We start from the raw sequence: 25,535 nt of genomic DNA on the forward strand, positions 1-25,535 counted from the left end.
CTTAAAAATTGGTTAAATACCTGTAATCTAATCAAATTTGGAGATTTATAAGCTCCTCTTGGCAGCTGAATCGTATCTTTCATTTCAATGGGGCATCTGTATTTGTGCCTGGTTTAGATTTGGCAAAGGCTTAGCAGACTAGCATCGTAACTGGAGAGCTGGCAAGCCTGTGGACGTTTACTCTGGCCTCAGTCTCCAAGCAGCACAGTGCTGCCCAGTCAGCACAACAGTCATCAGGCCACACATGCTGCCACCAGGTTAGGCCCGTGAAACCTATGGAACTGGGACTTTGGCAAAGCAACTCCACATCTGAAAATCCGACAACAATTTTTTCGTCATTTCTGATAATCTTGATTTAACCTCACGATCACAATATATATATCATTGAATTACAAACATTAATCTGACCAAATGACAATACGTTAAGAACTGAGCCCAAATTGACTCCAGAAGTGCAACCTGGGTTTTTTTTCTCACAGAAACCACTATTTCAGGTTTAGAGTTCAGAGATACAGCGTGGAAACAGCCCCATAGGGTCCGCGCCGCCCAGCGATCCCCGCACACTAACACTATCCTACACCCACTAGGGACAATTTTTACATTTACCAAGCCAATTAACCTACAAACCTGTACGTCTTTGGAGTGTGGGAGGAAACCGAAGATCTCGGTGAAAACCCACGCAGGTCACGGGGAGAACGTACAAACTCCGTACAGACAGCACCCGTAGTGGGGATGGAACCCGGGTCTCCGGCGCTGCATTCGCTGTAAGGTAGCAACTCTACCGCTGCGCCACCATGACTGCCCAAGGTGACGAGTGATCTGTGTCATTAAAGCACTGTTGTCGCAAAGCCTCTTACCCAAATCCTGATTTGATCATGACTTGTGAAATCTTTTATTTGAAGACAGATACCTGGCACATCAATAATGCCACAACTGAGATTATTTTATGTACAAACTTCTGACGGTCTTATTCGAACAATATTAATATTCAAATGCCTCTTGGAAAATTGATCATGGGAGGTTTTCAGTCCTTCCACAAATAAAAGCCTGGGAATATTTTCCAAATCAGTAAAAGATGACCAGGAAAATAATAAAGGAAGAAAATAGAACCAAAGAATAATAAAGCAAGAAACAGAAGTAAAAGCCCATTAGCTTAACTTCAGTGATCGGGCAGATGTTATGATCATGATAAAAATTGAAATACAACACTTGGAACTTCGCAATATGATTAGGTTGGGCCAACATAATGTTATTAGATGCAAATCCCATGCCAAATCAGATTGTGGTACTGTCACCACAACTTCAGACTGAAGAAGGGTCTCGACCTGAAACGTCACCCATTCCTTCTCTCCAGAGATGCTGCCTGTCTCGTTGAGTTACTCCAGCATTCTGTGTCTACGGTAAAAACAGGAGAACATGTGCAAATAATGTATTTGGATTTTCAGAAGATGCCAAACTGCAACTGAGTATAATTAAACCTCCGCTGGAATAATAACTTATTTATTGACAGAAAATAACATAGAAATAAATACGTTCTTTCAGTGTTGTTGCCTGGCAGAACTTTGTTTCATAACGATCAGCTATTTATTTATCAGTAACTAGACCAAGTGGACCCGTTGGGCCCAAACCTCTCCTGCATTGATGCAGTACCCTCTCCCACCCCTCCCCCTCCTCTCCCCCTCTCCCCCTCCCCTCCTCCCTTTCCCCCTCCCCTCCCCACCACTCCCTCCCCTCTCCCACCCATCCCCCTCCCTCCCTCCTCCCCCTCCCTCCACCCCCCTCCCCTCCACGTCTCCCTCCCCTACCCCTTCCCCTCCCCCCCACTCCATCTACTGTACACCTGTAGATGTTCAGGACAGTCCTCTCTGACATACCAAATCTCCGTAATCTTCTCGGGAAGTAGAGGCGTTGATATGCTTTATTTATAATTGCATCAGTGTGCTGTGTCCAGGAGAGATCTTCGGAAATATGCACGCTGAGGAATTTGAAGTTTGAAATGTGAAGTAGAGCAGGGGCACTAAGCACACAGCATCGAAGGGCTTTGGTGTTGATGGTTATGGAGGAGAAAGTGTTGCCACCAATCCGTACTGATTGTGGTCTGCCAATGAGCATGGAATGAGCAGACACCCATTCTCTGCTTCAGAGAAACAATTTCGTAATGAGTTTGGAGGGGTTTATGGCGTTAGTTTAGTTTAGTTTAGAGATACAGCGCGGAAACAGGCCCTTCGGCCCACTGGGTTTGCGCCGACCAGCGATCCCTGCACATTAAACACCCACTAGAGACAATTGTTTACATTTACCAAGCCAATTAACCTACAAACCTGTACGTCTTTGGAGTGTGGGAGGAAACCGAAGATCTCGGTGATAACCCATGCAGGTCATGGGGAGAACGTACAAACTCCGTACAGACAGCACCCATAGTCGGGATGGAACCCGGATGTCCGGCGCTGCATTCGCTGTGAGGCAGCAACTCTACCGCTGCACCACCGTGACCGCCCCATGCCAAGCTGGAGTCAATGAATAACAGCCTGATGTATGTGTCCTTATTGTCCCAAGTGGCTCAGTGCAGAGTGGACAGTGAGTGATATCACATCCCCTGTTGAACTATTTAGGCGAGAGGTGATTGATAGTGGGTCCAGGTATTTAATGCAGCAGGAGCAATGCATCACAACCAACTTCACAGACCACTTCATCAACATGGACATTGGTGCCATGGACAGTAATCATTGAGGCAGGTCCCCTTACTCTTTTTGAGTATTATTGATGAGCTTTCAAAGTAGGTGGGAACTTCCAACCTTAGTTATGAAATGTTGAAGATGTGCACAAACACTCCATCTAGTTACAGCGCGGAAACAAGCCCCTTCGGCCCACCGGGTCCCCGTCGACCAGCGATCCCCGCACATTAACACTATCCTATACCCACTAGGGACAATTTTTTAAATGTTTACCAAGAAGATCTCGGCGTGACCTTCGGTTTCCTCCCACACTCCAAAGACGTACAGGTGTGTAGGTTAATTGACTTGGTAAACGTAAAAATTGTCCCTATTGTGTGTAGGATAGTGTTAGTGTGCGGGGATCGCTGGGCGGCGCGGACCCGGTGGGCCGAAGAGCCTGTTTCCGCGCTGTATCTCTAAGTCTAATATCTAAAAATATCTGAATGCAACACATGCAGATGTTTCATCTGGAGAAAAAGGAATGGGTGACAGTTCGGGTCGAGACCCTTCTGCCCCAAAACGTCATCTTTTCCACTTCTCCAGAGCTGCGGTCTGACCTGCTGAGTTACTCCAGCGTTATGTGCCTACCTTTGGTTTAAACCAGCATCTGCGGTTCTTTCTTACACAAACGGAGGTTTGTCTTTCTCAGATCAAGGTTAAAGATGACATGGCATTATTTTAAAGAAGACTAAGAAACATTATCCAGGCCAATATATGTTGTTTGTTCGACTAACACCCATGGAGTAGATGATATGGTCATTGGCAATATTTTTTGCACGATCACACTGTACCACTGTGAGTTCAGTACTTCTGCGATAAGGCATCTTGGGCACTACAATGTTATGAAACTTGATTCCACAGATGGTGGTGGGTGTATGGAACAAGCTGCCAGAGGAGGTAGTTGAGGCTGGGACTATCCCAACATTTAAGAAACAGTTGGACAGGTACATGGATAGGACAGGTTTGGAGGGATATGGACCAAGTGCAGGCAAGTGATCTAGGGCAGCTGGGACATTGATGGCCGGTGTGGGCGAGTTGGGCCGAAGGACCTGTTTCCACACTGTATCTATGACTCTATGAAAGGTAGTTGATAAATACAAGTTTAGTCTTAAAGTCAACATAGGATTATTCTGATGAACTAACCTTCAGTTTATTTAAACTGGTGCCCACAAAGTAATATAGGAAAATCAAAAAAACTGCAGATGCTGGAAGTCCAAAATAAAAATAGAATATACTGAGAATACTCAGCAGGTCAGGCCATTGAGGATGCTATGGCAGAATGATAAATCAAGTTCTTTACCTTCAGTCTGAATAACACACGTATACTGGATGAGTACATCAGATTTATTCCACAATGGGGTTCTTCCTGTGAGGATCTCCAGACACAGTACTAATGTCCGAAAAGATCTCAACTGAGGAGAGGGGAAGAACAACTTTTCCACGATTGTTTACTTTTTTATACAGAAAGAAAAAAGGGGTGTGACAGAAAATAAATCAATGACCAATTACAATTCTAATACAATTCCCATGGTTACAGAGAAAACAAAATCATTCATACAGGTCACATGCTCAGAAACCAAACCATTAATATAGGTCACATGCTTTCGGGGAAACGCATCAATTTACCTAGAGTGGATTCAAAACTTTTCCTACTTTCACACGCACCCATATAAGGAGTTGTTATTGAGAAAGAAACTTTATCTCTTATACACGAGCAATCTCGCAGCTGCACGACCTTGCTGGAACTGTTTTAATACACAGGCTCACACTGCCTGACAAGGGAGTAATTTAAGAACAAAGAACCCCTATACTTCTCTGTCTACTCCCTATCACTCATAAAGGGACAAACACATTCCATTCCCGATGATAACATTTCTGCCACAAGCATCCATCTTACTGCTTTCTACTGAAAATAAGCATCCATTTTATATTAGCTAAAACAACAAACAAAAGAAACCATCTTCCACCATCTACAACAAAATATTAATATCTCTAATTAACTATATCAGCTAATAGCATAGATTCTCAAGAACGGACAATACTTCTTAGGTTTCTTCAACCTGAAAAGTTAACTTCTATTTCTCTTCCTACAAACGCAGAAACTGAAAAGCTGTTGAATATTTCCAGCATTTTCTGTCCTTATTTTAGAATTAATATCTGGCATTTTCCCAGGCTGCTCTTGCTCGACTACAAAGTTGTTAGTTTGAAAAGCACTGCGACATTGCATATTTCTTTGAAATTTATCATTACAACAACATGTTAGCAATAAGAAGTCAGTGGAGGTTAGAAGGGAGATGAGGGGTTAGAAGGGAGAGATAGATCAGTCATGATTGAATGGTGGAGTGGACTCAATGGGTCGAATGGCCTAATTCCGCTCCTGTCACTAACAAACTTGCAAGGACCAAAAGCAAAGAAAAATAAAATATGTAGGCGTTGACAGAATATGTTGAAGAGCCATAGAATATCAGACATGCATAAAACATTGTCTGGGCCCAGTAAAGGGAAAAATAACCTTTTTGAATTGCTTTTCAAGTACCATACCTTTCTACCATTGTAAAAAAATGTATTTTAAATTGAAAATGCATTTGAGTTGCATAAAAGATGAACACTATGATAATGCTTTTACAGTCAGACACTTTGTTTCAGCAACTTGCATTTATATAAATCATTCATGTAAAAAATAAAGGCTATTAGAAGCATTTTACAAAGAGGTGAACAACAAAGTCACTTCAGATGCTTGTGGTTTTTAAATCAAATATGAAATTAACCATGAGTCGACTAAATTGAAAATCTTGGATCTCAGCTGGGTTTAAAGTCAAGGAATACAACATGGAAATAGGGCATTCGGTCCTCCCGTGACACTGATCACTGCAATTGACCCATAACCTTCTGTGCCTAGGCTTGTTTGGAAACCTCTGATGCTGGGGGAGATTCTGCTTCTCACACTCTCAAGGGGGTAGTTGAGGCTGGGATTATCCCATCATTTAAGAAACAGTTAGACAGGTACATGGATAGGACAAGTTTGGAGGGATATGGACCAAACGCAGGCAAGTGGGACTAGTGTAGCTGGGACATTGTTGGCCGGTGTGAGCGAGTTGGGCCGAAGGGCCTGTTTCCACACTGTATCACTCTGTGACTCTATTAAAGGGCCTGTTTCCACACTGTATCACTCTGTGACTCTATGAAGGGCCTGTTTCCACACTGTATCACTCTGTGACTCTATGAAGGGCCTGTTTCCACACTGTATCACTCTGTGACTCTATGAAGGGCCTGTTTCCACACTGTATCACTCTATGACTCTATAGCAGTGCACTCCATGTTCACACCAATCTGAAAAAGGTTCCACTTAGATCCTTTCTTACTCTTGTCCCTTACCTAAATCTATGTTTCCCGGTTTTGACAACCTCTGATGAGGGAGAACGTTTCAGCAGCCGGAGCGTCTCCCACGAGGCCGTGGGCAGGCAAGGGGGGACAGGGAAGGGGAGAGGGAGCCACTCACCCCGGCCCCGGGCGGCCATCGCAGCGGCCATCGCGAGCCGTGGACCCGTTGGGTGCAAAACTCTCCTGCAGCGGCAGCTCGACGGCGACGGCCATCTTGTTTGACCCTCTGCCGCCGCACTGCACCATGGGAGGAAGGTCAGGCAAGGGGCACGCCGGGACAGGCGCCGGTCCTCCCGGTGGGGGGGGGGGGGGGGGGGGAATCGCAATTATTAAAGTTTATTCAGTTAATTGCTTTTAAAATGTAAGAAAACTTGATCAATCGAGACCGCAGGTGAGTAGGGTGGGCCTAAAATTGTTGCGCTATCGTGTACCGTTTTGGCTGTATTTCGGGTACGAACAAACAAACTGACAAATATACAAGATGAGAGTTTCAGTAATATAATATAGATAGATTGCAAAAAGTAATTATTGTGCAACAGGCTTAAAATTCACTGTTATCTGAAAACTACATACCTTTATTTTCAGGTTAAATTTTTTTCACGATATACCCGACTTTCGAATCTTGGCCTGTGGAGGAGATGGGACAGTTGGGTGGATATTGGATTGCATCGGTACGTACAACATTCATACAAGTTACACACAAAAAGCTGGAGTAACTCAATGGGACAGGCAGCGTCTCTGGAGAGAAGCAATGGGTGACGTTTCGGGTCGAGACCCCTCTTTAGTCTACATTACATTCCAAATGCCAATTTATTTGTTGTTATACACTAAATTAATAATAATAATAACTTTATTTATATCATACTTTTCATGCAATTGAATGCAGCCCAAAGTGCTTTCCACAAAAACAAACACAGGTCTAAACAAAAATACAATTAAAAACAGTGTTAATAGCATACAAAGCACAGATTAATATAAACATGTAAAATTGAGAGTGTAAAAAGACAAAGAAAGTAAAATCAGTTAAAAGCTTGATTAAAAAGATATGTTTTAACTGCCGTTTAAAAATGTAAACTGAGTGGGCGTCTCTCACAGCTCTGGGTGGGGTATTCCACAGCTTGCGGGCCTAGTAGAAAAGGGCTGCTTTACCAATTTAAATTAGGTATCTCTCAATAATGTCAAAACTAATCATTCATTTTAGTCTTAAATTTTGTGTAGAATTAACAGTGCTCTGATAACCTTTACATCATCCATTGATGCTGATCCATGCCTGTCTGTTTTTGCTATTTCAGATAAAATCAACCCAATAAAACACCCACCTGTAGCCGTACTTCCATTGGGGACCGGAAATGATCTTGCTCGATGTTTGAGATGGGGAGGAGGTAAGATTCACTGCAGCTCCAGTTAGGTGCTTCATCATTGAGACTGGACTGCCTCTCTTGGCTTCAGTTGCACAAATAAAGGGTGGCACAGTTGTAGAGTTGTTGCCTTACAGCGCCGGAGACCCGGGTTCCATCCCGACTACGGGTGCTGTCTGTACGGAGTTTGTACGTTCTCCCCGTGACCTGCGTGGGTTTTCTCCGAGATCTTCGGTTTCCTCCCACACTCCAAAGACGTGCAGGTTTGTAGGTTAATTGGCTTGGTAAATGTAAAAATTGTCCCTCGTGGGTGTAGGATAGTGTTAATGTGCGGGGATCGCTGGTTGACACGGATTCGATAGGGCCTGTTTCCACACTGTATCTCTAAACTAAACTAAACGAAAAGCATCTTTATGAGGGGAGATGTATAAGGCCAATTTACAATTTTACTGAAGCCAATTAACCTAGAAACCTGTACGTCTTTTAGATTTAGATTTAAAGATACAGCGCGGAAACAGGCCCTTCGGCCCACCGAGTCCGTGCCGCCCAACGATCCCCGCACATTAACACTATCCTACACACACTAGGGACAATTTTTTTTAAAACATTTTACCCAGTCAATTAACCTACATACCCGTACGTCTTTGGAGTGTGGGAGGAAACCGAAGATCTCGGAGAAAACCCACGCAGGTCACGGGGAGAACGTACAAACTCCGTACAGACGGCGCCCGTAGTCAGGATCGAACCTGAGTCTCAGGCGCTGCATTCGTTGTAAGGCAGCAACTCTACCACTGCGCCACCGCGTCTTTGGAATAAGAGAGGGGGAAACCGGAGCACCCGGAGGAAACCCGGTCACAGGGAGAACACACAACTCCATACAGACTGCGCCGATAGTCAGGATTGAAGGCGGGTCCCTGGCACTGTAAGGCGGTAGCTCTAGTGCTGTACCACCGTGCTGCAAGCTCGTTAGCCAAGCTCTGTTCTGCCCCCACCTTTATTGTAGCTTTCGCCATCCTTCCACAATCAGGCTGAAGAAGGGTCCCGACCCAGAATATTACCTATCCATGCTCTCCAAGCCACACTGAGGTGCAGCGGTAGAGTTGCTGTCTCACAGCACCAGGGACACAGGTTCAATCCCGACTACGGGTGCTGTCTGTATGGAATGGTCCCAGTGTGTGTAGGATAAAACTAATGTATGGGTGGTCATTGGTTAGCATGGACTCGGTGGGCCGAAGGGCCTGTTATCATGCTGCACCACTAAACTAAACTATACTAAAGATGCTGCCTGACCCACTGAGTCACACCAGCAATGTCTCCAAACTTCCAAACAAATGCATTCTTTTTCTTGCAATTATTGAACCAAAGCTAATGAAATAAGATTTTTTTGTGAAATTTGCAACTGTGGACTTGAAAACATGTGGTAAACAACCGAAGATTCCACCAGATCTACAATGGAAGTGGGCTCTGAGAAGTTATTAGATCTGTTGTTGGCTGTTGTCTCACTATGGCATCTTTAGTTTAGTTTAGTTTGGAGATACAGCACGGAAACAGGCCGTTCGGCCCACCGGGTCCACGCCGACCAGCGATCCCCGCACATTAACACTATCCCACACACACTAGAGACAATTTTTACATTTACCAAGCCAATTAACGTACAAGGGCGGCACGGTGGCGCAGCGGTAGAGTTGCTGCTTTACAGCGAATGCAGCACCGGAGACTCAGGTTCGATCCTGACTACGGGTACTGCACTGTAAGGAGTTTGTACGTTCTCCCCGTGACCTGCGTGGGTTTTCTCCGAGATCTTCGGTTTCCTCCCACACTCCAAAGACGTACAGGTATGTAGGTTAATTGGCTGGGTAAATGTAAAAATTGTCCCTAGTGGGTGTAGGATAGGGTTAATGTACGGGGATCGCTGGGCGGCACGGACTTGGAGGGCCGAAAAGGCCTGTTTCCGGCTGTATATATATGATATGATATGATATTTGGAGTGTGGGGGGAAACCAAAGATCTCGGAGAAAACCCACGCAGGTCACGGGGAGATCGTACAAACTCCGTACAGACAGCATCCCTAGTCGGGATGGAACCCGGGTCTCCGGCGCTGCATTCGCCGTAAGGCAGCGACTCTACCGCTGCGCCACCGTGACCGCCCAAAATCTTGTAGTCAAAGATTTTTAAACTTGTTTCTCTATCCCTGGAACAGGATATGAAGGTGGAAACTTAATGAAAGTTCTCAAAGACGTGGAAAACAGTATAGAAATGATGCTGGATAGATGGAGCATAGAGGTGATACCAAACAATAAGGAAGAAAAGGGAGATCCAGTACCATACACTATTGTCAACGACTATTTCTCAATAGGTGTGGTAAGTGCCAACGTTATGTTATACTTTTATTTTCTGAAGCTTAGCTTATAAATGGGTGTTATGTTGATGTGTCTTTCTCATGCATTGAAAGCACGAGATATTTATTGTTGATGCCAACTAATATATTTGGAAACCATAGGCACAAAATGTTGGAGTTACTCAGCGGGTCAGGCAGCATTTCTGGAGTAAAAAAGATAGGTGACATTTCAGGTCAGATCCCTTCTTCAAATTGAAACATAGAGGTGGAAGGGTGTGTGGGGGGGGGGGGGGGGGGGGGGCAGAGGACTACAGGTGAGAAAAGGCCAGAACAAATCAGGGCCGACAACAGGTGACCTCAAGAAAGGGTGGAGCTCATAACGGCCCATTGTTAGCTGGGGAAGATGTGATAATGAGAGGGATCCAGGAATACCAACTGTATTCTGGTCTAACAGAATGAACCAAGCGCTCAATTCCAGTTCTGGAAATTGAAGAGTTGGAATCCATTTCGTTGGAGTTCCCAGTAATCCTATTTCCAGTGTTTACATCAATTTTGCCAATACCACAGCACAAACAAATTACTATTACCTCCATGAGAGGCGCCTTGTTGAAAAGGTGGAACTCAGTCTGACACCAGCCAGTATTCAAATTGTTTTAGACACAAAATGCCGGAGTAACTCAGCGGGACAGGCAGCATCTCTGGATAGAAGCAACGGGTGACGTTTCGGGTCGAGACCCTTCTTCATTTGAGGCAGTTTCTAATGCACAAAGGTGGCAAATTGAAACACTCTTTTTCTCCCTCTACATATCTTGTTCATCTCGAAATACACAAACAAAAGTGATTTTGAAGATTTGTACAGCTGTTTGTCAGTTTAAGTATAGTGCTTGGCCTTATGTACATGTTTAAATGCATCATTTTGCTTTATGTCCTCTAATACAATTGGGCATTTCAGGTGAATAGTAGGTTTCTTTCAAAATCAAAGGGCGGAGTTGTTCTTTCAAGAGAAACCATTTAAATAGATCTAACTATTGTATTCGTGCTCGTAGGAATGTTCTAGAGCATTAATGTGTGGTGGTGCTGTCTTTCCAAGAATGGCATTTCATTTAAGGTTGTTCTATATGAAATATAGTCTTTGAGCCGTTGCCAACGTCCTTGGTTACGACTTGTTATTCTTGATTAGCTGAAAATGATATCAAGCATGGAGCAGGCTGGTCTATTCTAACCTGGAGTGAACCAAGACCACTGGGAATGACATAGCTTGATGTTTGCCTCGGGGATTTCAGCTCCGGTTCCACTGGCCATTGCCCCTCTGCCTGCGTTTAACTCTTGCTTTTGGCTTCAAAGAAACTAAAAGATCAGCAATCTAGTTCAAAATAACAAAAATGCTTCAATTTGAAGTGGGTCTTTCATAGCCTCTGTTCTGAGAGTGGCTCACACCATCTTTATTGTTTTGTTCGTCCGTATGAGATCTGATCAATATAAATACAAGAGTCATACAGCAGATAAACAGGTAGAGTACTCTGTTTATGTATATAATTCAGTGATATAGTTCACTTATAGTGATATAGTATATAGTTCACTTCAACTCCCCCTCCCATTCCCAGTCTGACCTTTCTGTCATGGGCCTCCTCCAGTGCCATAGTGAGGCCCACCGGAAATTGGAGGAACAGCACCTCATATTTCGCCTGGACAGCTTGCAGCCCAGCGGTATGAACATCGACTTCTCCAACTTTAGATAGTTCCTCTGTCCCTCTCTTCCCCTCCCCCTTCCCAGATCTCCCTCTATCTTCCTGTCTCCACCTATATCCTTCCTTTGTCCCGCCCCCCTGACATCAGTCTGAAGAAGAGTCCCGACCCGAAACATCACCCATTCCTTCTCTCCCGAGATGCTGCCTGACCCGCTGAGTTACTCCAGCATTGTGTGAATAAATACCTTTGATTTGTACCAGCATCTGCAGTTATTTTCTTATACTATATAGTTCAGTGATATGGGGCGGAAACAGGCCCTTTGGCCCACCGGGTCCACACCGATCAACGATCCCCGCTATCGTGGATCAACACTATCCTACACCCACTAGGGACAATTTACATTTATACCAAGTCAATTAACCTACAAACCTGCGCACGCCTTTGGAATGTGGGAGGAAACCAAAGATCTCGGAGAAACCCCACCCAGGTCACGGGGAGAACGTACAAACTCCGTACAGACAGCACCCGCGGTCGGGATGGAACCCGGGTCTCCGGCGCTGCATTCGCTGTAAGGCAGCAACTCTACCGCTGCGCCACCATGCCGCCTCTCACCTGCAGTCCTCTGCTCCCCCCCCCCACACCCCTTCCACCTCTATGAGTGGATGAAGGGGGCAGTTCTGATGGGGAGAGGGATGCTGTTCCACAGTCTAGGAGCTGCGATCACAAAAGCGCGGTCACCCCTGAGCTTAAGCCTAGACCGCAGGATAGTCAGTAGCCCCAAGTCGGCCGACCTGAGGGACCTGGAGATAGAGCGGTGGGTTAGAAGATTTTTGATATGGGGGGGGGTCGGCAAGCTCGATTAGGGCTTCGTATGTGAATAGGAGGAGCTTGAAGTTGATTCTTTACTGTACTGGGAGCCAGTGGAGAGAGGCCAGAATCGGGGTGATGTGGTCCCTTTTAAGGGGACCCGTCAGGAGTCTCACTGCGGCGTTTTGGACCAACCAATCCTACCAATTAACTTGGTGTATGGAAGATAGACACAAAAATCTGGAGTAACTCAGCGGGTCAGAGAGTATCTCTGGGAAAAAGGAGGAGGGGTCAATACCTCTCAACCCTGAGAGGTTCGAGTCACTCCTGCTTTTTATGTCTATCTTCGGTTTAAACCAGCATCTGCAGTTCCTTCCCACACAATATTGTGTATTGGTTAAGTACTGGTTTAAAGGTGGAGCAGAGCATATTGAATTAAGCAGTGGATGAGGTTATTGGGGTAATTTAATAGTATATGCCATTTTGCACGAACTTCCACGCTTCGCCAATTTAATTGTTAGCTTCCTCGTGGACCTTTGCTGCTTCTATCAACACTTCAAATTCACTGGAATTCACTGGAATTGAGAAGGATGAGAGGGGATCTTATAAAAGGACTGAACAAGCTAGATGCAGGGAAAATGTTCGCAATGTCGAGGGAGTCCAGAACCAGGGGCCACAGTCTAAGAATAAAGGGGAGGCCATTTAAACTGAGGTGAGAAAAAACTTTCACCTAGAGAGTTGTGAATTTGTGGAGGCCAATTCACTGGATGAATTTAAAAGAGAGTTAGATAGAGCTCTAGGGGCTAGTGGAATCAAGGGATATGGGGGAAGGCAGGCACGGGTTACTGATTGTGGATGATCAGCCATGATCACAATGAATGGATCTTGGGCAATTCCTTCATACTTTGCTCTTGCCATCACTCTGATATAAGTTCATCTTCGTCTCATCTGTCCACAAGACCTTTTTCCAGAACTGTGGTTGCTCTTTTAAGTACTTCTTGGCAAACTGTAACCCAGCCATCCTATTTTTGCAGCTAACCAGTGGTTTGCATCTTGCAGTGTAGCCTCTGTATTTCTGTTCATGAAGTCTTCTGTGGACAGTGGTGATTGACAATTCCACACCTGACTCCTGAAGAGTGTTTCTGATCTGTCGGACAGATGTTTGGGGATTTTTCTTTATCATAGAGAGAATTCTTCTGTCATCAGCTGTGGAGGTTTTCCTTGGCCTGCCAGTCCCTTTGCGATTAGTAAGCTCACCAGTGCTCTCTTCTTAATGATGTTCCAAACAGTTAATTTTGGTAAGCCTGAGGTTTGGCTGATGTCTCTAACAGTTTTATTCTTGTTTCTCAGTCTCATAATGGCTTCTTTGACTTTCATTGGCACAACTTTGGTCCTCATGTTAATAAACAGCAATAAAAGTTTCCAAAGGGGATGGAAAGACTGGAGGAAAGACTAGGTGCTGAGAGCTCTCTTATACCTGCATTAAGGAGGCAATTAAACACACCTGAGCAATTACAAACGCCTGTGAAGCCATGTGTCCCAAACATTATGGTGCCCTGAAATGGGGAAACGATGTATAAACACAGCTGTAATTTCTACATGGTGAAACCAAAATGTATAAAAATGGCCTTTAATAAAATCTGACAATGTGCACTTTAACCACATGTGATTTTTTTCTAGTGCAAATCTCAAATTGTGGAGACAGAGGCAAATAAATGAATGATGGGTCTTTGTCCCAAACATTATGGAGGGTATTGTAGGTGGTGCTAGCCTCATGAAGCGACTATTTCAGAGTAGGCAGCTCCAATTTACCCACAACCCAACGAATGTGGGTTAGATGGGCTAACACATGAAAAGCAGTTTGGGGAATCCCAGTACCTTGCAGCATTTTGTGGTCAGCAGTAACTAAACAAATATGGCTCCACCACCCTTAAACACAGCGAGTTCCAGAAACTCATTGAGTCAACCAATTTTCCTCATTTTCCCGTAAATATTTAACATCTAGGATAGATGAGATTGTTTGCTTGAGATTGTTGCTTCACACTTAACTTGCAGACATTCGTTGGGTTGTGGGTAAATTGGAGCTGCCTACTCTGAAATAGTCGCTTCATGAGGCCAGCAATTACGTAATTACGTCCATAACTACAAAGTGTAAGAAAATAACTGCAGATGCTGGTACAAATCGAAGGTATTTATTCACAAAATGCTGGAGTAACTCAGCAGGTCAGGCAGCATCTCAGGAGAGAAGGAATGGGCGACGTTTCAGGTCGAGACCCTTCTTCAGACTGAAGAAGGGTCTCGACCCAAAATGTCACCCATTCTTTCTCTCCCGAGATGATGCCTGACCTGCTGAGTTACTCCAGCATTTTGTGAATCCATAACTACAAATGTTTTAATAAGACTACATAATGTTACCGTTTCCAAAGTATGCAGATGGAGCAAATATTTCTTCAATAATTCGACTGAATCAGAGTTGACGCTGCACTAACCTGAAAACACTTTCTGTTTTAGTAGCAGTGGTGCAGCGGTAGAGTTGCTGCCTTACGGTGGTTACAGCGCCAGAGACCCGGGTTCAATCCCGACTACGGGTGCTGTCTGTACGGAGTTTGTACATCCTCCCCGTGACCACATGGGTTTTCTCCGAGATCTTCGGAGGTGTCCACCATGTAAACAAAGAGTAGAATTTGCTTCTTCAAACCCAACATTTACCTTGTGTAGGGAGGAAGATAGACACAAATACACCGAAGATAGACACAAAATGCTGGAGTAACTCAGCGCGACAGGTAGCATCTCTGGAGAGAAGGAATGGGTGATGTTTCGGGTCTCAAGAAGGGTCTCGACCCAAAACGGCACCCATTCCTTCCATCCAGAGATGCTGCCTGTCCCGCTGAGTTACCCCAGCATTTTGTGCCTACATTTATCTTCTTTGCAAAACAAGTCACTGTCAAACTGTTGACTTTACTTCACTTGGATTTCTGCTTTGCATTGATTAATGGTGAATGCAAGGAGCTTTTTGCAGTCGGTCTCCAATATTTCTTTTTAATGCCCCATTCCATTAATGATCTGCCAGTTTTAATGGATCATCACTTTGCTTGTCATTGCAACCATGACATAAGTTGTCTGGTTTTGTGTTGAGTATTATCAGAACTATAAAACCTACAGTGAAATAAACCCTGTTATTGATATTCACTGAGCTACAATTGGTAGTCAGGACACCAATAGAACTACTCATTTTTTATAAGAAAATAACTGCAGATGCTGGTACAAATCGATTTATTCACAAAATGCTGGCGTAACTCAGCAGGTCAGGCAGCATCTCGGGAGAGAAGGAATGGATGACGTTTCCCGACCCAAAACGTCACCCATTCCTTCTCTCCCGAGATGCTGCCTGACCTGCTGAGTTACTCCAGCATTTTGTGAATAAATCGATTAATACTCATTTTTTAGATCTTTTACATCCAAATAAACAAGTGGTCAGCTCTGAGTTTAATGTCATTTTAAAATAGGCCACTTCTAATATTCCCTCAATGTTGCATACAAATAAAATATATTAAAAAAAGCTGGAGTGCCTGGTTCTAAGACAAGACTACTACCATTTATTGGTATGACAGAGAAATTAAAATTTTCACTATATATCGTGTCTACATCAAACAATCAAAATTTAAATAAATGAGAGCATCTTTTAGGTCTTCAATGATAGGAGCAGAATTAGGCCATTCGGCCCATCAAGTCTACTCCACCATTCAATCATGGATGATCTGTCTCTCCCTCCTAACCCCATTCTCCTGCCTTCTCCCCATAACCCCAGACACCTGTACTAATCAAGAATTTACCTATCTCTGCCTTAAAAATATCCACTGACTTGGCTTCCACAGCCTTCTGTGGCAAAGAATCCATAGATTCACCACCCTCTGATTTAAGAAATTCCTCATCTCCTTCCTAAAGGAACGTCCTTTAATTCTGAGGCTGTGCCCTCTGGTCCTAGACTCTCCCATAGTCAGGATCAAACCCGGGTCTCCGGCGCTGAAAGCGCTGTAAGGCAGCAACTGTTTCTGAAGATAGTCCAGAGCTTTCCATATATTAATCAATGTTAAAGATGCAACTATTACATCTTTTAACTATTATTTCTCTTTATTTATGTAACAAAGAGAATAATACAAGAAATCCCAAGCCTTACTTGTCTCTCAAAAATATGTGCAATTTAATGTAGTAACTGTTTGTATGTAGTTAAATTAGGAGAAAATTACACAATCTCTGGACACCATTGATTATCTAAAGGAGCAAGCTTCGAGGCTCAAATATAACATGGAGATCCATTTATTTTCAGTACGTTATCCTCAACATTAAAATAATATTAAATAGACCATATGCCACCATGAATAAACCACATAAAATAAAATTAATTGTGCCACTTCATAAGTAAAATGTTCAATTTTATTTAAGATTTTTATAAACTAGTTTTATACTCTTCGCTTTCTCATATCATATCATATCATATATATACAGCCGGAAACAGGCCTTTTCGGCTCACCAAGTCCGTGCCCCCCAGCGATCCCCGCACATTCACACTATCCTACACCCACTAGGGACAACTTTTACATTTACCCAGCCAATTAACCTACATACCTGTACGTCTTTGGAGTGTGGGAGGAAACCGAAGATCTCGGAGAAAACCCTGAAAGCCTGTATTACTTTTTCATGCCCACTTGGCTCTGTGTTGGCATTCTTTACTGTGTGACATTTTGGGCAGCACGGTGGCGCAGCGGTTAAACTACTGCCTCTTGGCGCCGGAGTCCCGGGTTCCATCCCGACTACGGGCGCCGTCTGTACGGAGTTTGTACGTTCTCCCCGTGACCTGCGTGGGTTTTCTCCAAGATCTATGGTTTCCTCCCACACTCCAAAGACGTGCAGGTTTGTAGGTTAATTGGCTTTGTGTAAATGTAAAAATTGATAGATAGAGCTTTTAAGGATAGCGGAGTCAGGGGAGAATAGACAATAGACAATAGACAATAGGTGCAGGAGGAGGCCATTCAGCCCTTCGAGCCAGCACCGCCATTCAATGCGATCATGGCTGATCACTCAATCAATACCCCGTTCCTGCCTTCTCCCCATACCCCCTCACTCCGCTATCCTTAAGAGCTCTATCCAGCTCTCTCTTGAAAGCATCCAACGAACTGGCCTCCACTGCCTTCTGAGGCAGAGAATTCCACACCTTCACCACTCTCTGACTGAAAAAGTTCTTCCTCATCTCCGTTCTAAATGGCCTACCCCTTATTCTTAAACTGTGGCCCCTTGTTCTGGACTCCCCCAACATTGGGAACATGTTTCCTGCCTCTAATGTGTCCAATCCCCTAATTATCTTATGTGTTTCAATAAGATCCCCCCTCATCCTTCTAAATTCCAGTGTATACAAGCCCAATCGCTCCAGCCTTTCAACATACGACAGTCCCGCCATTCTGGGAATTAACCTAGTGAACCTACGCTGCACGCCCTCCATAGCAAGAATATCCTTCCTCAAATTTGGAGACCAAAACTGCACACAGTACTCCAGGTGCGGTCTCACCAGGGCCCGGTACAACTGTAGAAGGACCTCTTTGCTCCTATACTCAACTCCTCTTGTTATGAAGGCCAACATTTCATTGGCTTTCTTCACTGCCTGCTGTACCTGCATGCTTCCTTTCATTGACTGATGCACTAGGACACCCAGATCTCGTTGAACTCCCCCTCCTCCTAACTTGACACCATTCAGATAATAATCTGCCTATCTATTCTTACTTCCAAAGTGAATAACCTCACACTTATCTACATTAAACTGCATCTGCCATGTATCCGCCCACTCACACAACCTGTCCAAGTCACCCTCCAGCCTTATTGCATCTTCCTCACAATTCACACTACCCCCCATCTTAGTATCATCTGCAAATTTGCTAATGGTACTTTTAATCCCTTCGTCTAAGTCATTAATGTATATCGTAAATAGCTGGGGTCCCAGCACCGAACCTTGCGGTACCCCACTGGTCACTGCCTGCCATTCCGAAAGGGCCCCATTTATCCCCACTCTTTGCTTTCTGTCTGTCAACCAATTTTCTATCCATGTCAGTACCCTACCCCCAATACCATGTGCCCTAATTTTGCCCACTAATCTCCTATGTGGGACCTTGTCGAAGGCTTTCTGAAAGTCGAGGTACACCACATCCACTGAATCTCCCCTGTCAATTTTCCTAGTTACATCCTCAAAAAATTCCAGTAGATTTGTCAAGCATGATTTCCCCTTCGTAAATCCATGCTGACTCGGAATGATCCCGTTACTGCTATCCAAATGCTCAGCAATTTCGTCTTTTATAATTGACTCCAGCATCTTCCCCACCACTGATGTCAGACTAACTGGTCTATAATTACCCGTTTTCTCTCTCCCTCCTTTCTTAAAAAGTGGGATAACATTTGCTATCCTCCAATCCACAGGAACTGATCCTGAATCTATAGAACATTGAAAAATGATCTCCAATGCTACCACTATTTCTAAAGCCACCTCCTTAATTACCCTGGGATGCAGACCATCAGGCCCTGGGGATTTATCAGCCTTCAGTCCCATCAGTCTACCCAAAACCATTTCCTGCCTAATGTGGATGCAGGAACTGGGTACTGATTGAGAATGATCAGCCATGATCACATTGAATGGCGGTGCTGGCTCGAAGGGCTGAATGGCCTCCTCCTGCACCTATTGTCTATTGTCCCGAGTGTGTGTAGGATAGTGTTAATGTGCAGGGATCGCTGGTCGGCGCGGATCCGGTGGGCCGAAGGGCCTGTTTCCGCGCTGTATCTCTAAACTAAACTAAACATTTTATAAAATAGTACAATGCCAAGGGACTGCTGCACTGTCTGACATAACACCGTCTGGATAAAACAGTAACTTAAGGACATCATTTAATGAAATACGTTCTGGTCAGAAGTCATGGTCCCAGCATTTCACCTGTTAAGACCTATAAGAATGTTGTATGTTTCATTGCAATCACTTCTCATTCTTCTAACCTCAAGAAGGCAAACACCGGATGATATGAAAATAGGTGGAAGGGCAGGTAGTGTAGAAAAATCAGGGAAGGCAAATGCAATGTTAGCATTCATTTCGAGAGGACCAGGGATGTTATGCTGAGGCTCCATAAGATGCTGTTTAATCACAACCAACCATTCCCAAGAATTAAAGTGAGATTGAATTGAATGATTGAAAGATACAGCATGGAGGCAGGGCCTTTGATCAACTATACCGACCATCCATCACCCGTTCAAGTTATTCCTATATTATCTCACTTTCATATCCATTCTCTATTTTTTTTGAGCAGAGAGAGTAGTGGTGCCAACTTTCTAACTCCAAAATAAGGGACAAACGGTGATGTCACCGACCCGCGCCCCACGTAACCTCACCCAGTCAGCGGCCACGTGCTCCCCCGTTCCACCAATGGCGGCCGCCCGGGCCGGGAGGTGGGTTGCTACATAACCTCCGTTCGGCGAACACACTCGGCCCCGCTCCCCAAACATACTCCGTCAGCCTACAGTGCCGGGCCTACAGCGCCCCCCGGGCCTAATACGGGACAAGGGCGGTCCCGTACGGGACAAACCAATTTAGCCCAAAGTACATATAAGTAGTATAAGACAATAACTGCAGATGCTGGTACAAATCGAAGGTATTTATTCACAAAATGCTGGAGTAACTCAGCAGGTCAGGCAGCATCTCAGGAGAGAAGGAATGGGTGACGTTTCGGGTCGAGACCCTTCTTCGTCTGATGTTCCGGCTAATATGGGACAGTTGGCAACCCTAAGAGAGAGAGTGGGCAGCCATTTTGAAAGAAGAGTAATCAATTTTGAAAGTTTGGCAGGAAAATACATAGAGCTGTTTTTTTTTAATTGATTAGGCAGGACATTTAAAGAAGCAGACGTTTGCTTGGCTGATGAGGAGGGAGCAGCCGAATAAAATGAAGGAAAGGTTTAGCGGAGTGGCCTATTGAGGCATAAAGCGGAAGAAAGATTGTAGGGGGAGAATGAGGCGACCGTGGCTGACAAGGGAAGTCAAGGACTTTACAAAGCTAAAAGAGAAGGCGTATAACATTGCAAAGATTAGTGGGAAGCCAGAGGATTGGGAAGCTTTTGAAGAACAACAGAAGGTAATTAAAAAGGCAATACGAGGAGAAAAGATGAAATACGAAGGTAAGTTAGCCAATAATATAAAAGAGGGTAGCAAGAGTTTCTTCAGTTATATAAAGATCAAGAAAGAGGCAAGAGTGGAAGTTGGGCCACTGGAGAATGATGCAGGAGAAGTGACAATGGGGAATAAAGAAATGGCAGAGGAGTTGAATAACTTTTTTGCATCAGTCTTCACAGTGGAAGACACCAGCAACGTGCCTGAAATTCAAGAGAGTCAGGGGGTGGGAGTTAGTGGAGTGGTTATTATTACCAGGGAGAAGGTGCTTGGGAAGCTGAAAGAGCTGAAGGTGGATGTCACCTGGGCCGGATGGATTGATCCATAGGGTTCTGAAAGAGGCGGCTATGGAGATTATGGAGGCATTGACAGCGATATTTCAGGAATCACTAGAGTCAGGAGAGGTCCCAGATGATTGGAAAATTGCCAATATTATCCCCGCTGCACACGAAGGGAGCAAAGCAGAATAGTGGGAACGATAGGCCAGTTAGTCGGTGATTGGTAAGAGTTTAGAGTCCATTAAAAAGAATGAGGTTACGGAGTACTTAGAAATTCATGATAAAATAGGCCAAAGTCAGCATGGCTCTGTGAAGGGGAGGTCTTGCTTGACACATTTGCTGGAATTCTTTGAAGAAGTAAATAGCAGGACAGACAAAGGAGAGTCAGTAGATGTTGTTAACTTAGATTTTCAGAAAGCCTTTGATAAGGTGCCACACGTGAGGCTGCGTAGGAAGATGAGAGCCCACTGTATCAAAGGGCAGATACTGGCATGGACGGCAGGGTGGCTGGATGGCAGAAGACACAGAGTGGCAATAAAGGGGGCATTTTCTGGTTGTCTTCCAGTGACTAGCGGAGTTCCACAGGGCTCGGTGCTGGGACCTGCTACTCTTCACGTTGTATATTAATGATTTGGCCGAGGGGATTGAAGGCTTTGTGGCCAAGTTTGCGGATGATACGAAAATAGGTGGAAGGGCAGGTAGTGTAGAGAAAGCAGGGAAGGCAAATGCAATGTTAGCATTAATTTCGAGAGGACCAGGGATGTTATGCTGAGGCTTCATAAGATGCTGCTGAAGCCATATTTGGAGTGTTGTGAACAGTTTTGGCCTCCATATCTGAGGAACGATGCAGTGCAGTTGGAGAGGGGCCAGAGGAGGTTTGCTCACGTGCAGAGATACAGTGAAACACTTTGATTTGCTTGCGGAGCCAAATGGCCTCCTCCTGCACCTATTTTCTATTCAGCCAAATCGGACTATACCAAAGATAATAGAGCAGAGCAAGATAGACCACTCGACCCTAAAGACCGAAGTACGTCACGGCGCCATTTTAGTAGGCAGAAACTTGCAGAAACATTTAAAAACAAAAATAACAAAAATCTGTGAGTTGATAGATGAGATATATTCTGCATTTTTATGGTATCATCACACATACTGTTCTCCCCAAAACACTGATTACACTGCGAGATGCATAACGAACGGTGGGTTTTGCCTACTAAAATGGCTCCTTTGCGTACGACACTTCAGTACAGGCGATTTCAGCAGAGTGGTCTATCTTGCTCTGCTCTATTGGACTATACTTAAGTACAATCAAGCCATACACAAGCACGATAGGTAGTGCAAAGAGAAAAATACCAGAGTGCAGAATATAGGATTACAACATTACAGTTGCTGAGAAGGTGCAGGTTTGAAATAAGTGCAAAGGCCACAATGAGATTTAGATTTAGAGATACAGCGCGGAAACAGGCCCTTCGGCCCAGCGATCCCCGCACATTAACATTATCCTACACCCACTAGGGACAATTTTTACATTTACCCAGTCAATTAACCTACAAACCTGTACGTCTTTGGAGTGTGGGAGGAAACCGAAGATCTCGGAGAAAACCCACGCAGGTCACGGGGAGAACGTACAAACTCCGTACAGACGGCACCCGTAGTCGGGATGGAACCCGGGTCTCTGGCGCTACATTCGCTGTAAGGCAGCAACTCTACCGCTGCGCCACCATGTCACGGGGTGGGGAGAGAAGTCGGGACTGCACCCTAAATTATGGGAGGGACATTCAACTGTCTGAAAACAGCTGGAAAGAAGCTGTCCTTAAATCTGGTGGGAGATATTTTCAAGCTTTTGCTCCTTCTGCTTGAAGGAAGAGCGGAGGAGAGGAAATGAACAGTGAGTGAACATCCTTGATGACATTGTCTGAGGCAGCAGAGATGGATAGATGTTGATGGACGGACTCTGTGGACCCAAGGCAGAAGATAGATAGTATTTCTTCAGCTGGCAAGGCTGAATGGTCTCTTTGTCTGTTGTAAATGTCTCCTATTTATTATTGGATGTGGTGAAGCCTACTGAAAAGTTGGGAAGCAAAGTGGATTGTTATGACAGAGGATTTAGTTTAGCTTTAGTTCATTGTCACATGTGCCGAGGTACAGTGAAAAGCTTTTGTTGCGTGCTATCCAGTCAGCAGAAAGACAATACATGATTACAATCGATCCATTTACAGTGTATAGATGATAAGGGAATAACGTCTAGTGCAAAGTAAAGCCAGCAAAGTCCAATCACAGATAGTCCGAGGGTCACCAAAGAGGTAGATAGTAGTTCAGCACTGCTCTCTGGTTGTGGTAGGATAATTCAGTTGCCTGATAACAGCTGGGAAGAAACTGTCCCTGATTCTGGAGGTGTGCGTTTTCACACTTCTGTACCTTTTGCCCAATGGGAGAGGGGAGAAGAGGGAGTGGCCAGGGTGCGACTGGTCCTTGATGATGCTGCTGGCCTTGCCGAGGCAGCGTGAGGTATAAATGGAGTCAATGGAAGGGAGGCTGGTTTGTGTGATGGTCTGGGCTGCGTCCACAATTCTCTGCAATTTCTTGCGGTCTTGGATGGAGCTGTTCCCAAACCAAGCTGTGATGCATCCTGATAAAATGCTTTCTATTGAGGCTTTGGGAAAGTCCCTGCACCAGTAAAGACAGAAGTGTAATTGGAGAACGTTCCTGTCACTGGGAAAGAGAGCAATTACATAGCTCAATTGGAGGGGGATTCAGCATGGAAATGAACATGGACACTGGAGTCAAAAACCCATTCAAAAACTTGAGAGTGGATCGATCAGTCGGAGGTAGACGCTGGTTTATAGGGATGGATTATGTGAGGTTAGATTATAAAAAGGGAGAAAGTGGTATCTGAGTAGGTGAACAGCATGAGGACTAATAAAAGAGCATTGGGTGGGAATCGCACCATTATCAATACATCTGTACTTCAGATTATATTTTAGAAACATAGACATAGAAAATAGGTGCAGGAGGAGGCCATTCGGTCTTCGAGCCAGCACTGCCATTCATTGTGATCATGGCTGATCATCCACAATCAGTAACCTGTGCCAAACTTCTCCCCATATCCCCTGATTCCACTAGCCCCTAGAGCTCTATCTAACTCTCTCTTAAATTCATACAGTGAATTGGCCTCCACTGCCCTCTGTGGCAGAGAATTCCACAAATTCACAACTCTCTGGGTGTAAAAATTCCTTCTCACCTCAGTTTTAAATGGCCTTCCCTTTATTTTAAGACTGTGGTCCCTGGTTCTGGACTCCCCCAACATTGGGAACATTTTTCCTGCCTCGAGCTTGTCCAGTCCTTTTATAATTTTAAATGTCTCTATAAGATCCCCTCTCATCCTTCTAAACTCCAGTGAATACAAGCCTAGTCTTTTCAAGCTTTCCTCATATGACAGTCCCGCCATCCCAAGGATCAATCTCGTGAACCTACGCTGCACTGCCTCAATTACAAGGATGTCCTTCCTCAAATTAGGAGACCAAAACTGTACACAATACTCCAGATGGGGCCCTGTACAACTGCAGAAGAACCTCTTTACTCCTGTACTGAAATCCTCTCGTTATGAAGGCTTTGTTGTTTTCATTTTGTTTTCATTACCCATTTCATGCACTGAGTCTGAAGAAAAGTCTCGACCTGAAATGTTACCTATTCCTTCTCTCCAGAGATGCTGCATGTCCTGCTGAGATACTCCAGCTTTTTGTGTCTATCTTTGCACTCAAATCAATGTTGCTTTCTTATCAACCCTGGACTCTGACAATCCAAAAATAGGCACAAAATGCTGGAGTAACTCAGCGGATCAGGCAGCATCTCTGGAGAAAATACATTGGTGGTTTTGGGCCGGGACCTACTCTTAACAATTCATGCGGTTTAGCCACTTTTGTAAAACTCAATGAATATAAAAGATGATGGCAAACTTTAGTTTTCTTTCACAATTCAAACATGTTAGTATTTCACGTGCCTAATGGTTTGGCAACATAAGTCTTTCTGCGCCAGCATGATACTTGTAGTCACTTCCATCAACCGTGTGATAATTACAAGCTTACCATTCACAGCATTTGTTTGACACAACACTGAGAATGGAATGCAGCATGGAGCATGGGCGGTCACGGTGGCACAGCGGTAGAGTTGCTGCCTTACAGCGAATGCAGCGCCGGAGACCCGGGTTCCATCCCGACTACGGGTGCTGTCAGAACGGTGTTTGTTCGTTCTCCCCGTGACCTGCGTGGGTTTTCTCCAAGATCTTCGGTTTCCTCCCACACTCTGAAGACGTACAGGTTTGTAGGTTAATTGGCTTGGTACCAGTGTATGTGTATAAGTGTAGATTGTCCCTAGTGTGTAGGATAGTGTTAGTGTGCGGGGATCGCTGGTCGGTGCGGACTCAATGGGCCGAAGAATAAATACAGCAAGTTAATAATTTACAGGTAAAACAGAGGTTAGACAAGCCAATTTCATGTCAAATGATTGTAGTTGGGTGAAGGAAGAGATGGGGAAATCTTCAATAGAAAACAATGATGTTCTGGTTTCAGCAGCAATAGAAACAATAGACAATTCGGTCCTTCGAGCCAGCACCGCCATTCAATGTGATCATGGCTGATCATCCACAATCAGTACCCCGTTCCTGCCTTCTCCCCATATCCCTTGACTCTGCTATCTTTAAGAGCTCTATCTAACTCTCTCTTGAAAGCATCCAGTGAATCGGCCTCCACTGCCTTCTGAGGCAGAGAATTCCACAGATTCACA

At 44.6% G+C, this 25,535-nt stretch overlaps 1 protein-coding gene across 1 annotated transcript in view; it reads left to right on the forward strand.

The window, feature by feature from the left end:
* The window catches only part of dgkg (diacylglycerol kinase, gamma), a 389,823-nt gene that overhangs the window by 153,267 nt on the left and 211,021 nt on the right, over window positions 1-25,535 (forward strand). The window contains exons 14-16 of the mRNA XM_078404272.1: window positions 6,681-6,766; window positions 7,388-7,477; window positions 9,654-9,814. Coding sequence (XP_078260398.1) covers window positions 6,681-6,766; window positions 7,388-7,477; window positions 9,654-9,814 — 337 coding nt within the window. The remainder of the gene's footprint in view (window positions 1-6,680; window positions 6,767-7,387; window positions 7,478-9,653; window positions 9,815-25,535) is intronic.

This window comes from Rhinoraja longicauda, chromosome 8 (assembly GCF_053455715.1).
Source record: "Rhinoraja longicauda isolate Sanriku21f chromosome 8, sRhiLon1.1, whole genome shotgun sequence".
Classification (NCBI taxonomy): domain Eukaryota; kingdom Metazoa; phylum Chordata; class Chondrichthyes; order Rajiformes; family Arhynchobatidae; genus Rhinoraja; species Rhinoraja longicauda.